A 23,490-nucleotide genomic window follows, 5' to 3' on the forward strand; every position below is an offset into this window, starting at 1 on the left:
TTTAGAAAGGTGACTCTCTTTTTCCTTTGTATTGATGATTCACTGTATTTCTATGCTTACTGTCTGCAGCAGTGACAGAAACACCGGAGTTATAAATAACCGATCAGCTAGTTCACTGACCTCAGAGACCATGTCAGCTCTGACATCAGAGGTGTGCGACTGACAGTGGTTTTACTAATACACATGTTATAAATAGAGTCATTGCAGACCTGAGCTTGTAAAGCTTTGCATGTTTCACCTCTGAAACATCTCATGACACAGCTTGAATACACACAGGACCAAATGTGTCTGAATTTCCACAAGAAATGACTTTGCACAGCCAACAATGAGCGCCATGGCAACGGTAGTGGTGATGAAAAACATATGAACGAGTGAAGAAACAAATTTAATTTCTAATGCGAGTTATGGACATCACATGTTGGTGTATTTTGTCGGCAGCATAACACAGATTAAAACCATAACCTGACTGGTCAGCAAGAAAATGTAGCTTCTGTTGTGATGTCACTGTAAAATCACATATTTTATTCTAATATTTTAGACTCGTTTTGGCAAGACGGGATGTTACCTCAGCTTTAGAGCCACAGACACCTCTGGTATCATAACGCCTCCATCATTCAACATCAAACTGGATAAATCTGACAACAGCTTCCCATCTGACCTCTTCAAAGTTTTTAGTTGTTGACTTATTTACTTATTTTATATACAATTTAATGAAGGGATGTAAGATGAATCCTTCATAAGGTTTCATTTTGACTCTGATGAATAAACTAAATGTGGGACAAACACAGTGTTTGTGTGGGACAACAGCACATTACCAAAGCAGGGAGGCTGTCAAATATCTTATATTTTAATGCAATGTTTTAAATTCTCTTGCTAAGTCAATACAACAGGAAGAAAAGGAGGCTAAACTTTGTTGTTATGATCTCACACAATAGGCTGTATTTTATTCAGCTGTTCTGCCTGGTAACAGTCTTTGGGTTTCAGTAATGATGTATCCATAGATCAACATGCCTTTTTTAGCCATTTCTGTATATTTTAGCAATTTTTAGCCAAGTATGACTTACAAAGGGGCAGGTGAGTAAGTGACGGAAGTGACGGACAAGGTAAGCGACTCATGTTGTAACTGACGTCAGACGCCGGAGATTTTGGCGGAAAATTAAAGCAAATGGTAGTTTAGATTTGAACAAATTCATTTAAGCTTCAGCATTACCAAATACACTTATCAATTGTCTTATAACTAACACTATTTGTCTAAATAATCTCCAACACCCTGGAGAACAACAAGGAGAGTTTAGAGACTCTCCAAGATTACATCGATCAGTGCTTTCAGGATCTCGTGATGAAGAAGACCCCGTGTGCAGCTTCCCCGGCCAAAGCTGAGACGCCGTCGTCGAAAAGACAACGCCCGGCAGATTCCCCCGGCTCAACATCGCCAGCCGGCAAAGATATTGCCGACATATTGGAGTCAATCGACAAGCGATTGTCCAGTTTCGACGCAAGGCTGTCCTTGGTGGAGATTCTTCACCGAGAATTTAAATGCTTGCGAGAATCCCTGGAGTACAGCCAGCAGCAGGTGGAAACGCTTGCTGCTGAAAATGCCACGCTAAGGGAGTCGGTGAAATGTCTCACAGATAATGTTACCCAGCTCAATAGAGAAAATAAAAAAATAAAAGAAACAGTTATTGATCTACAAGCTCGTAGCATGCGTGATAATCTGGTATTTTCTGGTATTCCAGAAGCCGCTGGAGAGGACGCGGAGACCACGGTAAAAAGCTTCATCAAAACCCACCTGAAGCTGCCGGAGGACACTGTGAAGAACATCGTCTTCGATCGGGTACATCGCCTCGGCCCCATTCGGGCTACGGCCGGAAGACCACGTCCTATCGTGGCCAAATTCGGCCACTTCAAACAAAAGCAACATGTGAAAAGCCGCGGCAGGGAATTAAAAGGAACGGACTTCAGCGTGAACGACCAGTTCCCCAAAGAGATCTTGGAACGACGCAGGGTCCTCTTCCCAATCCGACGCGGCTTCATCCAGAAGGGCTCCCGCGCTGTCATCGCTGTGGACCGGCTGTACGTGGACGGACAGCTCCACCGCGACCCCAACATCACTCCGTGGCTGTATTAACCTCACACCAGATAAGAATCAGCTACACCATTTCCCTATCCACTCACACTAACTTGCATTAACATCTGTTTAACTTACCAGTATCAAATCGCATCTTAAAGTGTGATTTCATAGCAGAATTAACACCGTCACTCTCCGTCAGTGATTTAATTGGAATGTTTACGTTTTGTTTCTGTTTTTTTTTTTCTTCTTTTTTTTTTTTTTTTTTTTTTTCCTCCTCTCTTTTCCCCCTCTTGGTTTTATGCTGCTCACCCCTGTCCTTGGTTTCTTTCTTTATTCCTTTCACTGCCTCGATCACCTGCTTCGACACTCATCCACAAACATCCTTTATTTCGACACATACGCACCATGCGCTCAACGGCAGCACATTTACATCAGTCAGACAGCGCACACAGTCATATAAGATACACACACACTTAAGCCAAGCCTACTCATATTAGTAACTATGCATACACAAAGTCAGACTCAGGGAGCATCTCGCCACACATTTTTTCTCTCTCTCCTTCTCTTTATTTATGAACAAGTGACGTATTCTCTCCACCTGTCTAAGCAACGCACACAGCATACATCCCTAGTTATACACAAACATCTATGGGTACACTGAGGTTCATTACATGGAATATAAATGGAGCTGGCTCCAGAGAAAAGAGGTTAAAAATATTTAACCAACTCAAAAAACTACAGGCAGATGTTGTCCTATTACAAGAGACCCACAGACCTCTTAGAGGTTCGAATGAACTTAAAACACCTGAGTTTCCTAATGTGTTCTCAGCTTGTTATAATTCTAGACAAAGGGGAGCAGCAATTTTAATACATAAAAATATTAATTTCACAGTACTCGATACAGTTATAGATCCAGAGGGCAGATTCTTAATCATTAAACTATCTATACGTGATAAAAAGCTATGTATTGCAAGTGTATATGGTCCAAATGTTGATGATCCCTCATTCTTTCACGGTTTTTTCAGTGCACTCTCTGAACACTTAGATGGCACACTTGTTCTTGGAGGTGACCTCAACCTTGGACTAAATGAAGACATGGATAGGCTCAATACAGCGGGAACTCAGCGTAATTGGCAGTCCACAAATATAATCAAACAGTATATGAGCGACTTTGGTCTTTGCGATGCATGGCGCTCCCTTCACCCCACCAGTAAGGAATATACTTTTTTCTCACATGTTCATCACTCCTACTCTCGTCTGGATTATTTTTTGGTCAGCAGCTCACTGCTGAACGACATTTCAGACACTGAGATTCACCCTATAGCTGTCAGCGATCATGGTCCTGTATCTTTAACACTAATGCACAAGAATAATACTACGCCAAGAAAAAACTGGAGATTTAATATATCACTACTTAAAGATGAAGACTTTATTAAATATTTTAAAAAAGAGTGGACTTCATATTTGAACTATAATGACACTCCCGAAACATCAGCTTCTGTTCTATGGGAAGCAGGGAAAGCTGTGATGAGAGGTAAAATAATTTCTTTCTCATCACACAAAAAGAAAGAAGAAAACAAAAATATTCAGGAATTAGAAAAAAACATCAAATCACTAGAAGAAGCCTACGCATCCCACCAAGATCAGGAAACATTGAACAAAATACGCAAAACAAAACTAGAATTAAATGAGATAATTGATAAAAAAACAAAATTCTTAGTACAAAGACTACGCCTACAAAATTATGAACATGGTAATAAATCCGGTCAATTTCTAGCAAACCAGCTAAAAATAAATAAAGAAAAAACAACTATATGTGCTGTTCAAGATTCATCTGGGAACACATTATATGATCCGATACAAATAAACAACATTTTCAGGGATTTCTATAAAACGTTGTATTCACCACAAATAAACCCATCTAAAAAAGAAATTGATCAGTTTTTGGACAACATAACTCTTCCAAAATTATTAGACACTCAAGCAATGGCACTGGATTCACCACTGACACCAGGTGAACTCCAGGAAGCCCTGATAAGTATGCACAATAATAAGGCTCCAGGTCCAGATGGCTTTCCTGCAGAATTCTACAAAGAATTCTGGTCGATTCTAGCACCAGTTTTCTACAGAACGTTGTTGGAAATTAAAGAAAAGGGCAGACTTCCATCAAATATGAATTCTGCAAACATTAATCTCCTGCTAAAACCAGGCAAAGACCCTGTATATCCCTCAAGCTATCGTCCAATATCCCTTATAAATGTAGACCTTAAAATAATCTGCAAAGCTCTCTCAAAGAGACTGGAGAAAATAACCCCCCTCTTAATTCATCCTGACCAAACTGGTTTCATAAAAGGTAGGCACTCATCAACAAATACACGTAGATTACTTAATTTGATAGACTACTCATACAGTAAAAACCTAGAAACTACAATATTCTCTTTAGACGCAGAAAAAGCATTTGACAGAGTTAACTGGAAATTTCTATTTGCAACTTTACACAAATTTGGTTTTGGATCCTCTTTCATAAACTGGTTAAAAATATTATATAATTCCCCAACAGCTTGTGTTAGAACAAATGACCAGACATCCTCCAGCTTCTGTCTCTTGAGGGGCACCAGGCAGGGATGCCCACTCTCCCCTTCACTATTTGCAATTTTTATTGAACCACTAGCAGCAGCAATTAGACAGAATTCAGTAATTAAGGGCATAAAATGCAAGAACGTGGAACATAAAATCAGCCTTTATGCGGATGATGTGTTACTCTTTCTCCAAAATTCACAAACCAATATCTCTGGGGTGATTGAATTGATAAACTCTTTTGCAAGAATATCAGATTACTCAATTAACTGGTCAAAATCTACAGTCCTACCGATTAATTGCTCCTTCCATAATTCCTCTTCTACACCACTGCAATCGGGAAATATAAAATATTTAGGTATTAATGTTTCTCCCAAGCTTGCAGATCTAACTAAATTAAACCATATCCCACTTTTAAAGAAGGTAGAAGATGATCTGGCTAGATGGAAATGTCTACCCATATCACTCATGGGAAGGGTCGCCACTATAAAAATGATGGTCTTACCAAAAATAAATTATTTATTCTCAATGATCCCAACTAAACCGCCACAAGATTGGTTCAGATCTCTAGATTCATGTATGTCCAAATTCCTTTGGAAAAATAAACCCCCACGTATAAGCTTAAAAACACTACAAAAGACCAAGGATAAAGGAGGACTAGAACTGCCTAACTTTCAGCACTACTTCTTAGCCAACAGGCTTCAGTTTATCTCAGGATGGCTAAAACACACCCTCTTAGATGATCCTTGGATAGATGTAGAACAAGCACTCTGCAATAAACTAGAGATCTCAGACCTACCATTTATCAGCTCAAACATCCAACGACATGAATGCTTTAAAAGCATCAACATCAGCTCTTCTCTGACAGCATGGTGGGAGTTTCTAAAATTGACGGCGTCTTCATTAATCCCATGCAAACGTACACCTATCTGGAACAACCCTGACATATTACAAAACAATAATATGATAAACTTTTCAGATTGGAGTGATAAAGGAATCAAATATTTAGAACATATACTAGAAGGAACAGAATTTATTTCATTTGACGGACTAGTTACACAATATGGGATCAACAAGAAAAGATTTTTAGAATATCAACAAATTAAATCCATAGTAAAAAAGAAATTTAAACCGGGTCAAGTTGAACTACAAACACCACCAAGTGTGGTTCAATTTCTTACTCTTAAACCCCCCAAATTACTATCCAAAATATACAGAATGCTTTCTAAAACAGATGAATCAATATCACTTCCTATTGCAAAATGGGAAGCGGATTTATCAGTTAACTTAGACCAAAACTTCTGGTCTCAGATTTGCTTAAAAACCTTTCATCTAATTAGAAATCCCAGTCTTCAATTAATTCAATACAAAATATTACATAGAGTACACTATACAGGTCATCGGATGTTCAAGATGGGCTTTACGTCTACCAACAACTGCTCACACTGCCAAACCAATTCACCGGACAATTATATCCACGCTCTTTGGTTCTGTCCACCAGTTCAGAAGTTTTGGCGCGAGATATGTGAAGACTTATCGAAGTGTCTGAAATGTAACATTCCAACTTCCCCCTTAGTGTGTTTGTTGGGCAGCTTAGATAATGTCACTTCAGAAAAGAATATCGCCCATATGGTTTTCACTGCCCTATGCATAGCCAAGAAAACAGTCCTCATGAACTGGAAAAATAAAAATAATCTTAATTCTAACCAATATAGAAATTATCTATTAGATTACATTAGTCTTGATACAGCCTCTGCCACCACATCAGATCAATTGCTCTGGGCTCCTTTGATCAGCTCCATCACCTAGTGGGGGTGGGGGGTCATAGTTTGGTCCCGCCTTCACTGTTGTGATTGGTGTGGGGGTAGGGACAGGCTTAGGGCGTCGGGGGGTTCCCCGGAGGCATCTTCCTTGGGGGGCTCAACCCGGGGTAGCGGTCATGTCCGGTTAGGGGCTCTGTTGGCTCTCTGGTGACTGTTTCCTCGCGGCTGCGTGCAGCGGGGCTAGGGGAGGGTCTGTGCTGACGGACGTGGGTTACTGACCTGGTAGCCTGGCTGCCCCTGGGTGGGTCCGGGATGGGTGTGAGGTTCTGGGGGCGCTCCGTCTCTGGGCTGGGACCCGGACCGGGCCTCGGGGGCTTGGGTCCTGGTTGGTGTGTTGCCGGGGTTGTGGGCGGGTGGGTGCATGGGGGCCCAGCCCTGGAGCAGGGTGCCGCCGGTGCGTCGAGCCACCTGGGGGGCTCTTCAACTGGTGGGGGAGATTGTCACATCTTGCAGGAGCTTTCCTCTCCTCAGGAGCTGCCTCTGCAGGAGGGGGAGATACAGGAGAGGTGGAGGAAGATCTCAGCCTGGGTGTTTATTGTCTTATGTAGTCTGGAAGATGAGTGGATGGTGGGGTGGGTGCAGTTTTCTCTGTGGTGGGGTTGGGTGGACTGTCCCGGGCTCTGTGGGGCCGGGCGGCGCTGCTGCACTGGGCCCGGTCTGGATGGGCCTGGGCCCCCTTTCCCTGGCGGGTCGCGGAGTATGGGGGTGCCTACTGGGGTCAGCGGGGGAGCTGGCCCCAGGGAGGGGTCACTTGCCCCTCCCTTCCTTCCTTCCCTCCCCATCTCCAGCTGCCTCCCTCTTCCCGCTCCACCACAACCACCCACACATGCAGGGCCTTGGAGTAGGGGTATGTCACCAGGGTGCAAAGGAGGCTACCCCCCCCCTCTGTCCCCTTCTGGCTGCCTCTGCCTCAATTTCATCCCACAACTTAGACATTCACATTACTCACACTCTCATTACACATACATATAGGATCTTGGGGGTGGGCACGATACACGGAGTCCAAAGTACCATCAGGGTGTACACCCCACCCCTGGCATCGTTGCCCACCTCTCAATTTTAAATACACGTAGACATTGAGGGCTAGCAGGAGGGACCATGCGCTTACCTGCTGCTCTCTGGCAGGTAGCTCCAAGCCCTCCTGGGTTTTAAATGCACCTTAGAACACACATGCATCAACATTACAATGAGCGGGTGGAGGGAGGTTCGGAGTCTTCTCTCACCCCCGTTCTCTGCGACCTGCTGGAGCAGGGGGGCTAGGACTAGGAGGAGGAGTTGGCCGTCCGACTGCGGTCTGGAGTGTGGAGCCTTGTCAGGCGCCACCTCTCTGGGGACATCTCAGGCCCTCCAAGGTTTGGAGGCCTATCTCCCCCTACCACCACTTCCCCTGCCAGTGGCGGACCCCCTCAGACATCGGTGTGTTGGTGGTTCTTTGTGTCTGGGGATGGGCGTCCAGGTACACACCGGCTCACTCCTTGGCGGCCGCTTATCGGGGCCTGGAGCCTGGGGCTCGCTCGGGCCCCTTCGGAGGTGGGGTGCCCCCGGCCTCTCGGCCTGGGGCTCGGTCACTCAGGCGCAGCTGGCTGCCGGCGGAGCTCACGGGCGCGTCACTGCAACTCCCCCTGGCTTCTGCTCCGCGGCTGCTGAGTGAGCCCTCATCTGGGACTCTCCTCAGCTCTTTCCGGGACAGTGGCGCAGCTGCCCCTCTGTTGGTCTTCCTTGGTCTCTTGTGTTCTGGGGGCCTCTGGATGTCTGGAGTTTTGATCTCCTCCACACCTGCTTCACGCCCTGGAGGACGGGGCTGTGGCCCCCCCACACCCTCTAGCAGATTATTACATGAAGGAACCTTTTAAAAAAACAAAAAACAAGCGCGTCCATGCTCACAGGTGTACACACGGGTGATCACACCCACAAACTACACCCTTTTTGGCTCCTACCTCAAAGCACACTGTGTTCTGTTGATCTTATGTGCTGCACAATAATGTTTAACATTTAGTATTTACTGTCATATTCCCATATATCATTGTGATGTTGTTTATTCTATTACTCTTGTTCTCTTCTGCTTGCTTTCTTTTTTCTTTCTCAGCAGGTGATCCAGGTGATTGATATATGCATTTTTTTTTCTCTGCCCGTTCTGTTGGTTTTTGTCTTTTGCCCTTCTCCCCCGTCCCTCTTCTCAGCTGTTTCTCTTTCCCTCTTTCTTTCTCCCCTTCTTTCCCCCAGTCAAGTCTGTCCCGTATTCAGTAAGTGAAAATAAAATGAACAATAAAAGGTGAAAAAAAAAAAAAAAAAAAAAAAAACCAAATAATGTCACATCACATCATATTTTCCCTCAGTTTCTCAGATTATATTGCTGCATCATTTTCTTTGTGTTCATTTCCATCATATTTACCAAAATCTGCACAGCGTGTAACTTTCGTGACTTTCCCTGTGAGTCTCCGTGGGTATAGAATTAGACAGACTAAACTTCATTTAAGTATAAGAAATGTTTCCATTCAGTTGCACTGACTAAAGCCAGACCTTATGAAAGTGCATGTCCTGCAGAGTCGGTCAAAATGTGGGACAGGGGGACATAAAATGTTGTGCAGCTGCGCTTAAAAAGGGACATCAGGTCACCCTATACAGATACAGGGTTCATGTTCCAGTGTCCTCATAAATGCACATCATGATACATGATCCAAAGCAACACTTTTCCTCAGTTTCCTCTTACGTGAAAGTTTTCTTTCATTATCAGCTTTTCGTTAATATTATTTGTAAGGATTAATAAAAATAATGGTTTTGCCTCAGCTCTGTTATGAACTGATTTCTACCTGTTATATTTTACATGTTAACAATTTGAAAGAAATGTGACACTGAGTCAGAACAGAAATTTCTCTGCACTGCCGCCCAGAAAAGAATCACCAAACTGCATTAGATTTTACTTTAAACATGATCCATATTTATTTAGAGTCACAAAGAACAACTTTTATTACTGTCATCTACAACAAATTAGGAATGATGTTGATCGCTTAAAGGCTAAAATAATAACTTACATAATAAATAAATAAATACATCTGCAAAAAGAATTACAATTAAATAAGTACAAAATGTTGTCTTTGCTCTGATGTTTTGTGGTCTCATTGTTGCTTCATACACTTATCACCGGAGGACATTTCAGTTCTCCCTGTGGAGAAGAAAACAGAGAAATATTTACAGTTAGAAATATTTTATTATTACTGTCTGTTAGGCTGATCTATAGTTTTGTCTTTCTATGTTACTTCACAGTGGGAGTCTGACATTATCATCCATCAGTTTCACACCAGCAGAGGCTAATCAGTGGCTTCCCCCTCCTACATTTTTAGAGGAGGTTTCCTTTCATCCCATATCTCTTTATAAAACACTGACTTCACTGGATGAGCCACAGCAGTTGTGGCCAAATCTAAAAATAGCTAATTTTTCTTAGAGAAAGAAACAGTGTGTTGGAAAGTGTGGGTGTGCAGATTTATTATGAAATGGCTGCAGCTAATGACACCCGATGATTGCTCAGCACAACAGTCACTACGTACTCTTTTACATAAGTGGAGTGCTTTTACTGACCCACAGTCAAGTGGGTAATAAAAGCTTTAACTTGAAAATATGTACTTTAATATAAAAAATCCTCTTATAAATTAACCAATAATGTTGTAAACATTTTGTGACAAGACGTAACAGCAGTAATCAGCTGCCTTGTTAGTTAGTTCCTAATTCCATAGTTGAACTCCACCTCCACCATGCTGGGATACAGTTGGTGACAGTCGCCAACCTCGTGTGCATAGTGACACCAGCTCTCCTGCAGGTCCTGGTTAGAGCGGCCCAAACCAGTAGCTCCCAGTGGATTTCCAGAAAAGAACGTCTGCTGTCACCAGGCACAGTTTGAGATGATGGAGCTGGAGTTCATTCAACCGCGAGATGAGAGATTTGAGGCAGCTGAAAGACGCAGCGACTAAACTAGACGGGAGGGGATTTTCCAGTGATAAATTCACTGTAGTCAACGTATCGTGCTGACTATGATGGAAGATGGACGTTTGGCAACTTAGTTTAGTCGGGTGTTTCCTTTAGTGGAACTCAATCCAGTAATCTTGTTTGCAGAAGAGTCACTTTGAGCGATGTCACCTTTGACTCACCTTCTCTATTTTGTCTTTGAGCCACTCAGAATTTGGATCAATGCACCATATCTTATTTTTATGCCGCTTGTTGATGATGCTAAAAGCAGAAACACAAACAATTGAAACAAGTTGTTACATCAGTGTCTCAGTGCAACATGTATAATGTACTCGTTATTAACATGGAAAATTTCTGAGTTGTGTTTAAATCTAGGCTTGCTCACAGGAAGGCGTGTTGCCTGCAGCGATAGCGTGGTTTTTGTTCAAAGCAACTTTGGATTGTCTTTACTTCCTGGGTGATGACCTTGTGGCAGCACGGCAAATCCAAACTCTGAGCTGAGGAATGGGCTGCATGAAAAGAGAACAACAATGAGCTTAATCAGCATGACATGACACGAGTGTTATTGTAAGTATGAAATGAACTCAACAAATATTAGGAATACTGCTATTATTCATGATTATTAAATGTTCCTGAAAGACATTGATCATTTTCAAAACAATATTAAACATCTCTCTGGTGTCATTAAAGTTTGAGATACAATAAAGATAGTGTTTCCTTCTATATAGCGAAAACACTGCAAACACCATTAAAAGAAGAGCTGTACCTTTCTGCACAGAGACGAGCATCACGACAGGCAGACAGCGCAGGAAAATCCAGCGGCTGATGGAGAGAGTCGGACACATCTTCACGAGCTGAAAGGCGCCAAATCTGACTCTGGATCAGTGCTCTAAGCAAGTTTGTTAGGCTGACGCTTGTGTGATCTTATATACTGTAGTTTGTCACAAAAAGAGGAAATGTGGAAATTGAGCAGGTATTCTGAGGAAATGATGTACAGCAACAAACACTCCCACTGTGTGTTCTTCATGTCTTTATATGTTCACGTTTGTTGTTTTCTTCTCCTTTCTTCAAACTGGCCACATGCTGCCATCATCACCTCTTACTCGTCATCACGCTCATAGCTAGATTGATAAATTGTGGCTGATGTGCAATCCATGCATGTACTCATTTTAGCTCAATGACTACGTGCTGTTCAAAGTAGGCCGGACCTTGAACTTTGACCTATTTCTTCACCAAATAGGAGTTATCATCGAAGGGTTTTTCAGATCCACATTTTTAGCTTTGAACAGCAGAATCCAAAGCTTGACTGTGTGGTTGTAGCAAAGCCTCCAATGAAAGGGATTTTCTTATTGTCTATCCTTTTTTAGGTTTGTTCCTTTCAGTACACCACCCTACAGTTAAAGTTACATGTTCAGTGGACATTTTTGTAACTTTTTGACTACAGATAGAGCTCATTTAAAAGTATACATTTACAGAGTAAATCAGGCCGCCAGTTTTCTGTCCGTAAGACAACACCAACTGCACAGAGCTGCCATGAAAACTGCTGTTTAAAATTAATTTTAAAAATCTATAAAGCATGTAAGAGCACAGCGTGTCATGCCTTCTATCCAATTAAAGCCTTAAAAACTTAAAATCATTTACCAGAGTGCACACTACACCAGAAAAAGAGCTAGATCGGGAGAGAGGAAAGTGAAGTGTAGTTGGGATCCAATTGATCCAAAGGAGAGAGCGGAGTTCTATGTTCCTACCCTAACCTATGGCCACAAGTTGGGGCCATAGTATTGAGTATTGACTGAAGGAGTAAGATCAATGATTCATGGATTCAAGCAGCTGAAAAGGGTTTCTGGACTCAGACTCAGAGATCATTCAGGAGGAACTCACTCCATCTGCTCCACATCGAAATAAAATTAATCTTCTCTCTTGTCTAAAAATTGCTGAGGTCACAACATGACAACTGACAGAGGAACACAGGGCACAGGGAGAGGATGAGAGAAGAAGAGGCAGCTGTGCAGCAAAGACACAGAATAACTCCAGCTTTGTGTCTTTTTTTCTATTCTAGCTGAAGTACGAGACAAGACATTCACCTGGGACAAAATCAAGATTTGAAAAAATAAAGATTAACTCACATCATCTGTTTGATCGGAACCACTAATGTGTACAACTAGCAGAGGTGGGTCTGAGAGCAGTCTTCCTGACTTCATGTGAGAGGTCAGTGTGTCACAGCTTCTAAAAATCAGTTTCAGCCTTAAAGTGTATAACATCACAAATCAGACTCTGCAAGAGAAGAGAAAGCAAGCAAGAAGGAAGTGCTGAGTTAGACTGTGTGTGCTACTCTGTTTGTGGGTAACAGAGCAGAGTCTGACAGCAAAGCGATTAATTTACTGGCTGATTTATGTTCCTACCCTCACGTTTGGCCACATGTTGTGGGTAGTGATTGAGTGTGAGATCTGTTATTCGGGGGGTTTCCAAGAGATTCAGAACTGACAAACTAAAATGGTTAAATTTCAATAAGTCTTATTGTAACTAATGAAACAGAGAAAGTGAACCTAAAGGATTGTCCCTCAGGAGACAGATTTGTTGTTTCCTGATGCAAGGACTCACAGACAGATGGTTCATTTATTCAACTGCATACTTTTCCCAGTTCTCCAAGATAAGCTCATCCAAAGCTCCTTTATAAAGTCCAAATCCTCTTGGAATGTGTTGCAAATGTAAAACTCTCTAAAACTCAAATGTATTAATCATACACAGACACACTTGATAGAGAGGGATGGCAGAGATCAACACCTGGAGGACAAGGAGGACTAGAAAGAGTAGATCATAGTTTAAAGCAGAAGAAACGAGCTTTGTCTAATAGGTGTCTGGACTCATCCTCAGATCATTCAGGAGGTGTTCACAGCAAAACTGATAGTGCCCACATCTAACAGAAAGAACTGAGGTTGTTTGAGCAGCTGACTAAGACACCTCCTTGGTAAGGTGTTTCTGGCAACTTTGGAGATTATGGGATGCATTCGCATGAATAGGAAAACTCAGAATATAGCAAATCATAAACACAGAACACTACAGCAACATGAAATCACAGACCAAGAAAGGGTATTAGCAACAGTGCTCCATGTTGAAAGATGTCACAGTTCCTAACATACCTTTAATAGAAAGTGGGAAAGTGAGGCACTCTTGAAGTATAACTGGTTTCATTCAGTGGGTATGATTCAGAAAAGGTTACTTTTAACTGGCATCACGTTAAGACAAGTTTCCAAAGTGAGGATGTCCCAGTCTGTTACATCTCCTCTGCTGGCAACTGTAGTGGGAGGGGCAAAGGTGCAAGGAGAGGAGCATAAGTTACCATGGTGATGTACGCTGATAAACAGTGAAGCACTTTGGTTGCACAGAGAACGCAGGGTTAACTAAATAAGCCTGAATCATCCTGCTTTGTACAGGCCTCTGATGTCTGTGTTTGGGTACCTCCAGGGGCGATTCTAGGATCAGAGCTTTGGGGGGGCTGAGCACCCAGAGAGCTGCCCGGCCAGCTGAGATACACTTTACTCGTCACAATGAGACTTCTTCCCTGTCTCTTTCGGTCCCTGCATCCTCCCTGTCCTCATCGTCTGTTGTCTTAGTCTCCTTTATCAGTCATCGTAATTTTACCATCTCTGTGCAAGTCTGCAAATTTCTTTATTAAGCCATAAGATTCTTAAAATCATCAAGATTTTTTGAAAAGTCTGTAACAAAACCATCAAATCAGATAAAGGTTATTTAAATGCTGCTAAAGAAGAATGGATTGGAATAAAAAAAAAATTTCCTAACCTTAATTACTGAGGGGGGGGGAATAATAAGTGATGCTCATAGTGAGTAAAAAAGTAAACTGAGTGCATTTTTTGGACAGAGATTCACTTTTAATGCGTATGTATAATATAATACAGATACATAAAAAAAAACACTCCCAAAACAAAATAAATTATTACAAATAAATTATTACAAAATATTAAAAAAAAAAGAGAATATAAAAATGGAGGCAAATTTGCCTGTGGTAGAATGTATACAATGGAAGAAAAAAATCTTTATCGCAGATACTAATTTTGTGTTGTAAGATTTATGAGTTTCATGCTTTCATAGTGGTCCTTAGGAGAGCTTGACATTTTCTCAGGTGGTCCACACTGTAAAAAGTTTGAGAAACACTGATAAGTGTATGTGTGCTTTTGGAAAACATTTAAAGCTGCAGTACAGAATCTTTGAAACAAGCTTAAAACATTTGTAGAATATAAACAGAGCATCTGCTTCTCTTTGCAGCTTCTCACTCCACCAGGGCTGTTTGGCTCTTTCTGATAATGTGCAAATGTGATGTACGTACTGCAGCAGTCATACAGACAACTGGACGGTCCAAAAGCTGGCCTACCTATTACTGGCTGAGGTTTTAGTAGAGTTGTGGCTGAAACACATAAAAATATATAATTAATTTTAGTCTGCCCGATCAATGATAATGTTATGTTGGAATGTTGTTAAAGAGGCTCAAAAATGTTTCAACCCAGTTTGTTTTGCAGATTCTGTACAGCAGCTTTAATATAGGGAGAACACAACTTCCAGATTGTGTGAGTAAAATCAGGTTTTTTCTCTTTGTCAGTTTAACAGTTTCTGTTGTGCCTGTCACTGTTCCCTGTCTGTTTCCTTATCTGGTTCTTGCTGACCTTGTACTTTCTCCTCACGTTCCCCTCTTTCCTCTCTCCCTCTTTGGACTGACAATCATACACAAATAGATTGTATTCAATTAGATGAAAAATTAAATTAATATATAAAAAATGTAATTAAAATTAAATTAATATATAAAAAATACTCCCCTCCTTGAATCGCTACCTTATCGTGGTGGAGGGGTTTGTGTGTCCCAGGGATCCCAGGGGCTATGTTGTCTGGGGGCTTTTGCCCCCTGGTAGGGTCTCCCATGGCAAATTGGCCCTGGGTGAGGGACCAGACAAAGAGCGATTCATAAGACCCTTATGACATGGAATGTCACCTCTCTGGTGGGGAAGGAGCCTGAGTTAGTGCGTGAGGTTGAGAGGTACCGGCTAGATATAGTCGGGCTCACCTCTACACATGGCTTGGGCTCTGGAACCAGTCTCCTGGAGAGGGGCTGGACTCTGTCTCAGTCTGGAGTTGCCCCTGGTGAGAGGCGGCGGGCTGGGGTGGGTATCTTAATATCCCCTCGGCTTGCTGCCGGTACGTTGGGGTTTTTCCCGGTGGACGAGAGGGTTTGTTCCCTGCGCCTTAGGGTCGGGGAACGGGTCCTGACTGTCATCTGCGCTTATGTGCCGAGTGGCAGTTCAGAGTACCCAGCCTTCTTAGAGTCCCTTGGGGGGGTGCTGGAGGGTGCTCCACCTGGAGACTCTGTTGTCCTGCTGGGAGACTTCAATGCTCACGTGGGTAACGACAGCGAGACCTGGAGGGGCGTGATTGGGAGGAACGGCCTCCCTGATCTGAACCCGAGCGGTGCTCTGTTATTGGACTTCTGTGCTAACCACAGTTTGGCCATAACGAACACCTTGTTCGAACATAAGAGTGTCCATAAGTGCACGTGGCACAAGGACGCTCTAGGCCGTAGGTCGATGATCGATTTTGTAATCGTATCAGCAGACCTGCGACCATGTGTTCTGGACACTCGGGTAAAGAGAGGGGCTGAGCTGTCAACTGATCACCACCTGGTGGTGAGTTGGATCAGGTGGCGGGGGAGGACGCTGGACAGACCTGGTGCACCTAAACGCGTAGTGAGGGTGTGCTGGGAACATCTAGCAGAGGCCCCAGTCCGCGAGATCTTCAACGCACACCTCCGGCAGAGCTTCAACAGCATTCCGAGGGAGACTGGGGACATTGAGTCCGAATGGACCATGTTCAGCGTCTCCATTGCCGAAGCTGCTGCATTGAGCTGCGGCCGCAAGGTGGTGGGTGCCTGCCGTGGTGGTAATCCCCGAACCAAATGGTGGACACCAGAGGTGAAGGGAGCCATCAGGCTGAAGGAGTCCTATCGGGCTTGGTTAGCCTGTGGGACTCCGGAGGCAGCCGACAGGTATCGACAGGCCAAGCGGAATGCGGCTCGGGCAGTGGCTGAAGCAAAAACTCGGGTGTGGGAGGAGTTCGGAGAGGCCATGCAAAAAGACTGTCGGACTGCCTCGAAGAGATTCTGGCAAACCGTCAGACGTCTCAGGAGGGGAAAGCGGTGCTCTACCTGCACTGTGTATAGTGCTGGCGGAGCGCTGCTGACGTCGACTGAGAAAATTGTCAGGCGGTGGAAGGAATACTTCGAGGACCTCCTTAATCCCACTGACACGTCTTCCGAGGAGGAAGCAGAGTCTGGGGATGAGGGGAATGACCCGCCAATTTCCGGGGGCGAGGTCACTGAGGCAGTTAAACAACTCCTTGGTGGCAGAGCCCCTGGTGTTGATGAGGTCCGCCCCGAGTTCCTGAAGGCTCTGGACATTGTAGGGCTGTCCTGGTTGACACGCCTCTGCAATGTTGCGTGGAGATCAGGGGCAGTACCTGTGGACTAGCAGACCGGGGTGGTGGTCCCCATCTTTAAGAAAGGGGACCGGAGGGTGTGTTCCAACTACAGGGGGATCACACTCCTCAGCCTCCCTGGGAAAGTCTATGCCAGGGTGCTGGAAAGGAGAGTTCGTCCGTTAGTCGAACCTCGGATACAGGAGGAACAATGCGGTTTTCGTCCTGGTCGCGGAACACTGGACCAGCTCTTTATCCTCTCCAGGATACTTGAGGGTGCATGGGAGTTTGCCCAACCAGTCTACATGTGTTTTGTGGACTTGGAGAAGGCATTCGACCGTGTCCCTCGGGGTGTCCTGTGGGAGGTGTTGCGGGAGTATGGGGTGTCTGGCCCATTGCTACGGGCCATTCAATCCCTATACAACCGTTGCAAGAGCTTGGTTCGCATTGCTGGCAATAAGTCGGACTCGTTCCCGGTGGGTGATGGGCTTCGCCAGGGCTGCCCTTTGTCTCCGGTTCTGTTCATAATTTTTATGGACAGGATTTCTAGGCGCAGCCAAGTGGCGGAGGGCTTTCGCTTTGGTGGCCTCAGAATCTCATCTCTGATTTTTGCAGATGATGTGGTTCTGTTGGCTTCATCGGGTGAAGGCCTCCAGCTCGCATTGGAACGGTTCGCAGCCGAGTGTGAAGCAGCGGGAATGAGGATCAGCACCTCCAAATCTGAGGCCATGGTTCTCAGCCGGAAAAGGGTGGAGTGCCCACTCCGGGTCGGGGATGAGTTCCTGCCCCAAGTGGAGGAGTTCAAGTATCTCGGGGTCTTGTTCGCGAGTGATGGGAGAAGGGAGCCGGAGATCGACTGTCATGGTCCGCGGCCCGGCGTCCGGGGTGCTGCTGGGATGTCCACGCCCACGAGCGTGGCTGCTAACCCCACACCTGCATCCCATCCCAGGCGATCACCAGGTGGACTATTTAATCCTGCCCTACCTGCTGCTCCACGCCAGTCCGTAGTCGCCTCTCAGCGGTAACGTACGCCTGCGGAAAAGAACTCGTATGACAAACTCTCCATCGGACCTAACACTGTTTTTTTCCCTGTGTACCCAGATCACAACTCGGCGTGTTTTTGTTTTCGAGCCACCTGCCTGTCCACCTGTCCGCCTGAGATTTGGTTCACATTCAGCTTCGCCGTCTCGACCCCTTTTGGAGCTCCACCCCCCTCTGGTTCACTCGGCCCGGCTATCACCGTGAGACGCACACTCCACCTTCCCTCGTATGCTGCCTTTTTTCCGCACCCCAGTAATCTGTCTCTCTTTTTGTTTTACAGCCTCTCACAGCCCCGCTCTCGCCGTTCCCTGTGCGGTCCCTCGGTTTCTTCTGGTTTCATACGTTGTTTTTCTGGCTACCCTCACGGGACACCTTTAGTTGCAATAAAAATTACTTTCTTTATTCGCTCCTACCCTAGTGTGTGTGTTCTGCTACTGGGTCCTGCCTGCGCTCGGAACTTCGGTTCATGACATCGACAGACGGATTGGGGCTGCAGCTGCAGTAATGCGGACGTTGCACCGGTCCGTCGTGGTGAAGAGGGAGCTGAGTGTAAAAGTGAAGCTCTCAATTTACCGGTCGATCTACGTCCCTACCCTCACCTATGGCCACGAGCTGTGGGTAGTGACCGAAACAACGAGATCGCGGATACAAGCGGCAGAAATGAGCTTCCTCCGAAGGGTGGCTGGCCTCTCCCTTAGAGATAGGGTGAGAAGTTCGGCCATCCGGGAGGGGCTCAGAGTAGAGCAGCTGCTGCTCCACATCGAAAGGAGCCAGCTGAGGTGGTTCGGGCATCTGACAAGGATGCCCCCTGGGCGCCTCCTGGGCGAGGTGTTCCAGGCATGTCCCACCGGGAGGAGGCCCCGGGGCAGACCCAGGACACGCTGGAGAGATTATATCTCTCGGCTGGCCTGGGAACGCCTTGGTATTCCCCCGGACAAGCTGGAGGAGGTGGCTGGGGAGAGGGAGGTCTGGGCCTCTTTGCTTAGGCTGCTGCCCCCGCGACCCGACCCCGGACAAAGCGGATGACGATGGATGGATGGATGGATGGATGGATATAAAAAATACTATTATGATCACTAACAAAAAGTCCTCTCTCAGTGTACTTTCAACCAAAAGGCAAATAACCAAACCACACGAACATCTAATAAAAGATAAACATTGAAACACTGATCCAACATTATTCTTGTTTGACGGATCATTTGATTTTACACTTTTACCTGAATGTGGCTCCTTTTTTTGAAAAAACTTCCTTATATCCATTATGAACCTGGCTGTCTCTCTGTACACAAACACACACACGCACACACACAACAGGAGTTATAAGGTTAATGGGCATCCAGTAAGTTAGCTAGTTAGTATCCATTTCAAACAGGACAGTGGTAACAACAGAAGGCTGCGGACAATTATAAGTTTTAGATTTTAAATAGGCTGTATAAATTTCAATGGGAGCAACAGGACGGTCATATGTTGCTGATTTTACTACAGAGCAGGACGGATTGTAGGGCAGCAAACATGGGGTGTAATGTTTTTCAGCTAAAAAGAAACATGGACTGACTCCTACCTAACTATATAAAGAGTAACTGAAGGTTAAATGCAGCCAACATGTTTTAGGCCAGGCACTTACACCTCCGCTCTGCTGCGTCTCAGCCACCATCGCTCTGGCAGAAAGGCACTAGAGCCAGAGTAGGGGAGAGGTGAGCTGGAACAAACCACTTTGCGGGGGGGAGGGTTATCTATAATTTTGTTGTTAAAATGTTCCATCTCAACCAAGTACTATATGCTTTTTATATTTTTAGTAGTGTGTCACACAAACAGCAAATATTGTCAAAAAAGTAAGAAATCTTTGGGGGTGCTTTGATTCATTTTGCGGTTGCTGAAGCACCCCCAAAATGGTCTAAAATTGCCCCTGGGTACCTCCCCACATTAACTATGACAGTTAGTGTTGTGTTGTCACTTTAAATCCTGACAGCAAATAATAAATAATCTCACACAGACTAATGAAACAAATCAGACTTTTAAATACTTTTATTAGAATTTGACATCAATCTCATCTTGAAGACAGAATAAGGTCATTTGAAATATTCATATTTACAAACATCTTAACTAAACAGTTCCAAAATATCTGATTTTTAAGCTCTACAAATAATTTACAGAAATAATAAAACGTTTCTCAGCAGATGTTTCTGTAAAGGTTTGAACTGGAAAATGCTTCTGTGGCTGCTTTGCTTCAACTTTCTTTGTTCCCACATCAGCTTCTTTTAGAAATCACTGGAGGACACTGCAGAGTTTTCTGTGGTGTGGAAAGAGAGAAGGTGACATGAAAAGAAGACACGAAGGAGCAACATTAGAAAAGTCCAGAGTCTTTGTATAACCTTTTAATTCATTTATAATCTGAATACTTCAGTTGGAAATGTTGTTTTTTCTAGACTTTGTGCCCACAGTTTGATTTATATTTTGTTTCTGACCTCGTTTATTTTCTTTTTCAGCCACTTCGTGTCTGGTTTGAGAAAAAATGTCTTTCCTCCTCTTGTTTTAACCCTGGAATAAGAAAAGAAAGGAATAAGTATAGAGAGAGGAAGAGAGAAAGGCAAATCAAAGGCTCACTCCTCGTATGTAGATGCAAAAATGCTAATATTTGGATACAGCCCTACATTTTATTTACATTCAAAGGAAGTTCTGCTTACAGGTAGCCAGGTGTGCAGCCCTGTTGGTCTTGTTTAAAGCAGCTGATGATGTTTTTTGTCCAGTTAGGTGCGACATGGCTGTTTTTCCTAGTTTTAGAGTGCTCAGCAGCATGATAGCAGGAACTCTCCACGTGGCCAGCCCCTGCAACACACCATCATTATACTCATTATTATTCAGAGCTTTTCAGACTTTACACAGGATAAAATGAACTGTGTTCTCAGATGATTTATAAAGCTACATAAATGTTTTACTAATTATTATGTATAATATAAAACAAGTGGTTGTAATTAATCATGAATATTTTCAAGTTGTGCTTTAAATTTCTCCAAGTAGCTAAAACAAATTCCCGAATGTAGTCAGCTGCAATGTGTCAACAAACACCGGCTCTGTTACAATCTACAGTAGTTTCAGTTCCTAATGACAGTTGTTGAGTTGCATTAAGGTCAGATAGATTCATAACCACTTTGATGAACAGACTTTTAGCTGATGATACTGAACTGTCACAACAGAGCAAACTCCAGAAATACACAAAAACTCTACCTTCTGATACGATGATGAGCATCACCACACTCAGGGAGAGCAGAAGAATCGGGCGGCCGGTGGAGAGACTCGGGCACATGTTCAGACGCTGAAAGCACCAAATATGAGTCTGGATCTGAGGTTTGTTTGTTACCAGTTGATGAACTGGTCAGAGTGTGAGAGTGAGTCATCTTATATACTGAAGCTTGTCACTGAATTAGGGGCTGTTTGGTGATGTATTGACACACAATGGAAACATGACAACCACACACTGCTGTGGTTGGTAGCTTTCTTCCTCCAGTGCTGAGGGTTGTTGTTTAGTTTGTTCCAAGCTAACATTTTCTGTAATGGGTTGAAGCCTGATAATATGCACCATAAACCCAAATATGAATAGTCATCCAACAAGCACTGACATGTTATAGCAGTAGCAGCAATATTAGCAGTTGTAGCCGAATTAAGCTGCTGTGAAGCAAGCTCTGGTCTGCATGATTCATCATTATTGCAATAATAAGCAGCACTAAAAGTAAGAATTAAAAGATTTATTTAATCAGCTGTTTTTCCAGCACAACACATTCATTTTTCACTCATATTTTTAATCCCTCATGTAAATATTGACACTTAACCATGTTATACGTTCAAGCATTTTAATTCACCTGGTTAATATAATATAATATAATATAATATAATATAATATAATATAATATAATATAATATAATATAATATATATAGAGAGAGAGATGTTCCCTTGGTCTGTGGAAGGGCTTTCCACAGACCGAGCACAGGGACTCTCTGTGACGTGATCAGTTTCGTTCATGTTAACCTGCGGGTGTTGATTTTATTAGTGGTTTGCACCTCCTACATGTAACTTTATGGGGGTTTCCTTTCAACAACCATCTGCAATTAATGGGTGACCCAGTTTTGTGGTCAAATCTGAAAGTACTTTCCTCTATGACTTTTGTTTTTAACAGCTTTTAATGAGTGGTCACCACAAAAACCACCTCTATTCTTTGTCATTTTCAACAAATATACACCATAATTTAGCTTAAGATTACTGTTTTTTAGTCATCTTTAATACTCCACTGATCACATACAAAATATATGATGATCCATTTCCAAACTTTATTAATAAGTCGTTTGAACTCAGGGGAAAATGTATGTTTAAAAAGCAGGTGGAAAGAGAGGAAGATAGAGGAAGCCATGACCATGATGTCATCCACTGGTTTTGACTTTCATTATCAAGTGTCATCATTACAGCCATCGCAGTGTTTCGATGGGTGAAGTCGTTAACCAGTAAGCATATCATGGTGTCACAGTTTTGGTCATTTTGATCAGGCATTTTCAGTTTCTTGTATTAAGGTGTTTTTACCGATTCTTTAGTTTTCCTGTTATTATATTCCTAAGTTTCAGTGTTATTCTGGTTAAGAGTTTTGTTCTTAGGTTTACTTTAGTGTCTAGTCTGTGCCTGTCATATTTCCAGTTTTACTTTGAAGGTCCGTGTCTCGTGTTAGTGTGTCGAGTGTTACTCTCCCCTGTGTTGTCATTATGTTTCATTGGAGTCAGCTGTGTCCTCATGTGTGTATTGAAGTCCTCAGTCTCCTCGTGTTCAGCGTTGCTATGTCTGTGTTCCCTCCCACGTTACACGTTATGTGTCTTTCAGGATTTTGTGCTGGTCATGTTTGTAGTTCATGTACCAGCCCAAAGTTTAGTTCATAGTCGTCACGGTTATTTTCCCATAGTCGGTTCTCATAGTCACTTCTATTATTTCCCAGTTTAAGTTTTAGTTTAGCACTCGTCACCATTCTTGTAGTGTTTTTATTTTTGCACTCTTGTAATCGCTCCAAATAAAGGCATGTCTTCAGCCTTTCACCTGTGTCTGCTCCTGGGTCCACACACACCTTCGCTCGGTCTGCACTGCAGAACGTCACACGTGGATAATGGTCCTTTCTGACTCTGAGCATTTACACAGTTTACAAAAATGGATTTTTGTTCTATCAGTATAAATAGAATAATTCTAGAGTGTGCTGCCTCACTAATAAGTCTCAGGTCCACTGTCCTGGACTCCAGTTGGTGGCAGTCTGCAGCTGCATGAGCACAGTGGTTAGAGTGGCCCTAGGTCAAGATGATGGAGTTTGAGTCCGTTCAAGCAGAGAGATTTGAGGCAGCTGAAGGACGACACTACAGCAAGATTAATTAGCAGGGAGGTAATTACAGTAATTACATTTTCTATTTCGTCTTTCAGTGATTCAAAATCCTGAATCATGCCTGTTTGCTATCCTAAAAGCAGAGACACAATACATTTTATCATATAAATACTAAAATATTAGGACATGGTATTT

General features: G+C 43.5%; 3 protein-coding genes across 3 annotated transcripts in view; 1 reads left to right on the forward strand and 2 right to left on the reverse strand.

Moving 5' to 3' along the window:
- Window positions 1–23,490, forward strand: part of LOC146567009 (uncharacterized) — a 435,082-nt gene that overhangs the window by 274,157 nt on the left and 137,435 nt on the right. The window lies entirely within an intron of this gene.
- LOC146567031 (uncharacterized) lies at window positions 9,398–11,498 on the reverse strand. The gene is made up of 4 exons (XM_085285916.1): window positions 11,198–11,498; window positions 10,817–10,940; window positions 10,614–10,692; window positions 9,398–9,634 (listed from the first exon to the last, which is right to left on the reverse strand). The coding sequence occupies exons 1-4, from the start codon at window positions 11,274–11,276 to the stop codon at window positions 9,599–9,601; spliced, it is 318 nt and encodes a 105-aa protein (XP_085142042.1). The 5' UTR covers window positions 11,277–11,498; the 3' UTR covers window positions 9,398–9,598.
- LOC146567032 (uncharacterized) lies at window positions 20,096–21,296 on the reverse strand. Its single transcript, XM_085285917.1, has 4 exons — window positions 21,175–21,296; window positions 20,634–20,775; window positions 20,415–20,487; window positions 20,096–20,239 (listed from the first exon to the last, which is right to left on the reverse strand). The coding sequence occupies exons 1-4, from the start codon at window positions 21,251–21,253 to the stop codon at window positions 20,198–20,200; spliced, it is 336 nt and encodes a 111-aa protein (XP_085142043.1). The 5' UTR covers window positions 21,254–21,296; the 3' UTR covers window positions 20,096–20,197.

This window comes from Mchenga conophoros, linkage group LG9 (assembly GCF_057382185.1).
Source record: "Mchenga conophoros isolate Kocher_MC1m ecotype Shallow Benthic linkage group LG9, M_conophoros_male_GT1.1, whole genome shotgun sequence".
Classification (NCBI taxonomy): domain Eukaryota; kingdom Metazoa; phylum Chordata; class Actinopteri; order Cichliformes; family Cichlidae; genus Mchenga; species Mchenga conophoros.

Coding starts and splice junctions, on each gene's coding strand:
- LOC146567031 (XM_085285916.1), bottom strand. CDS start 11,276: ATGTGTCCGACTCTCTCCATCAGCCGCTGGATTTTCCTGCGCTGTCTG. Junction 10,941..11,197: donor GCTCGTCTCTGTGCAGAAAG/GTACAGCTCTTC, acceptor CTTTTCATGCAG/CCCATTCCTCAGCTCAGAGT. Junction 10,693..10,816: donor TGCAGGCAACACGCCTTCCT/GTGAGCAAGCCT, acceptor TTCTGCTTTTAG/CATCATCAACAAGCGGCATA.
- LOC146567032 (XM_085285917.1), bottom strand. CDS start 21,253: ATGTGCCCGAGTCTCTCCACCGGCCGCCCGATTCTTCTGCTCTCCCTG. Junction 20,776..21,174: donor GCTCATCATCGTATCAGAAG/GTAGAGTTTTTG, acceptor GGTGTGTTGCAG/GGGCTGGCCACGTGGAGAGT. Junction 20,240..20,414: donor TGAAAAAGAAAATAAACGAG/GTCAGAAACAAA, acceptor TCCACACCACAG/AAAACTCTGCAGTGTCCTCC.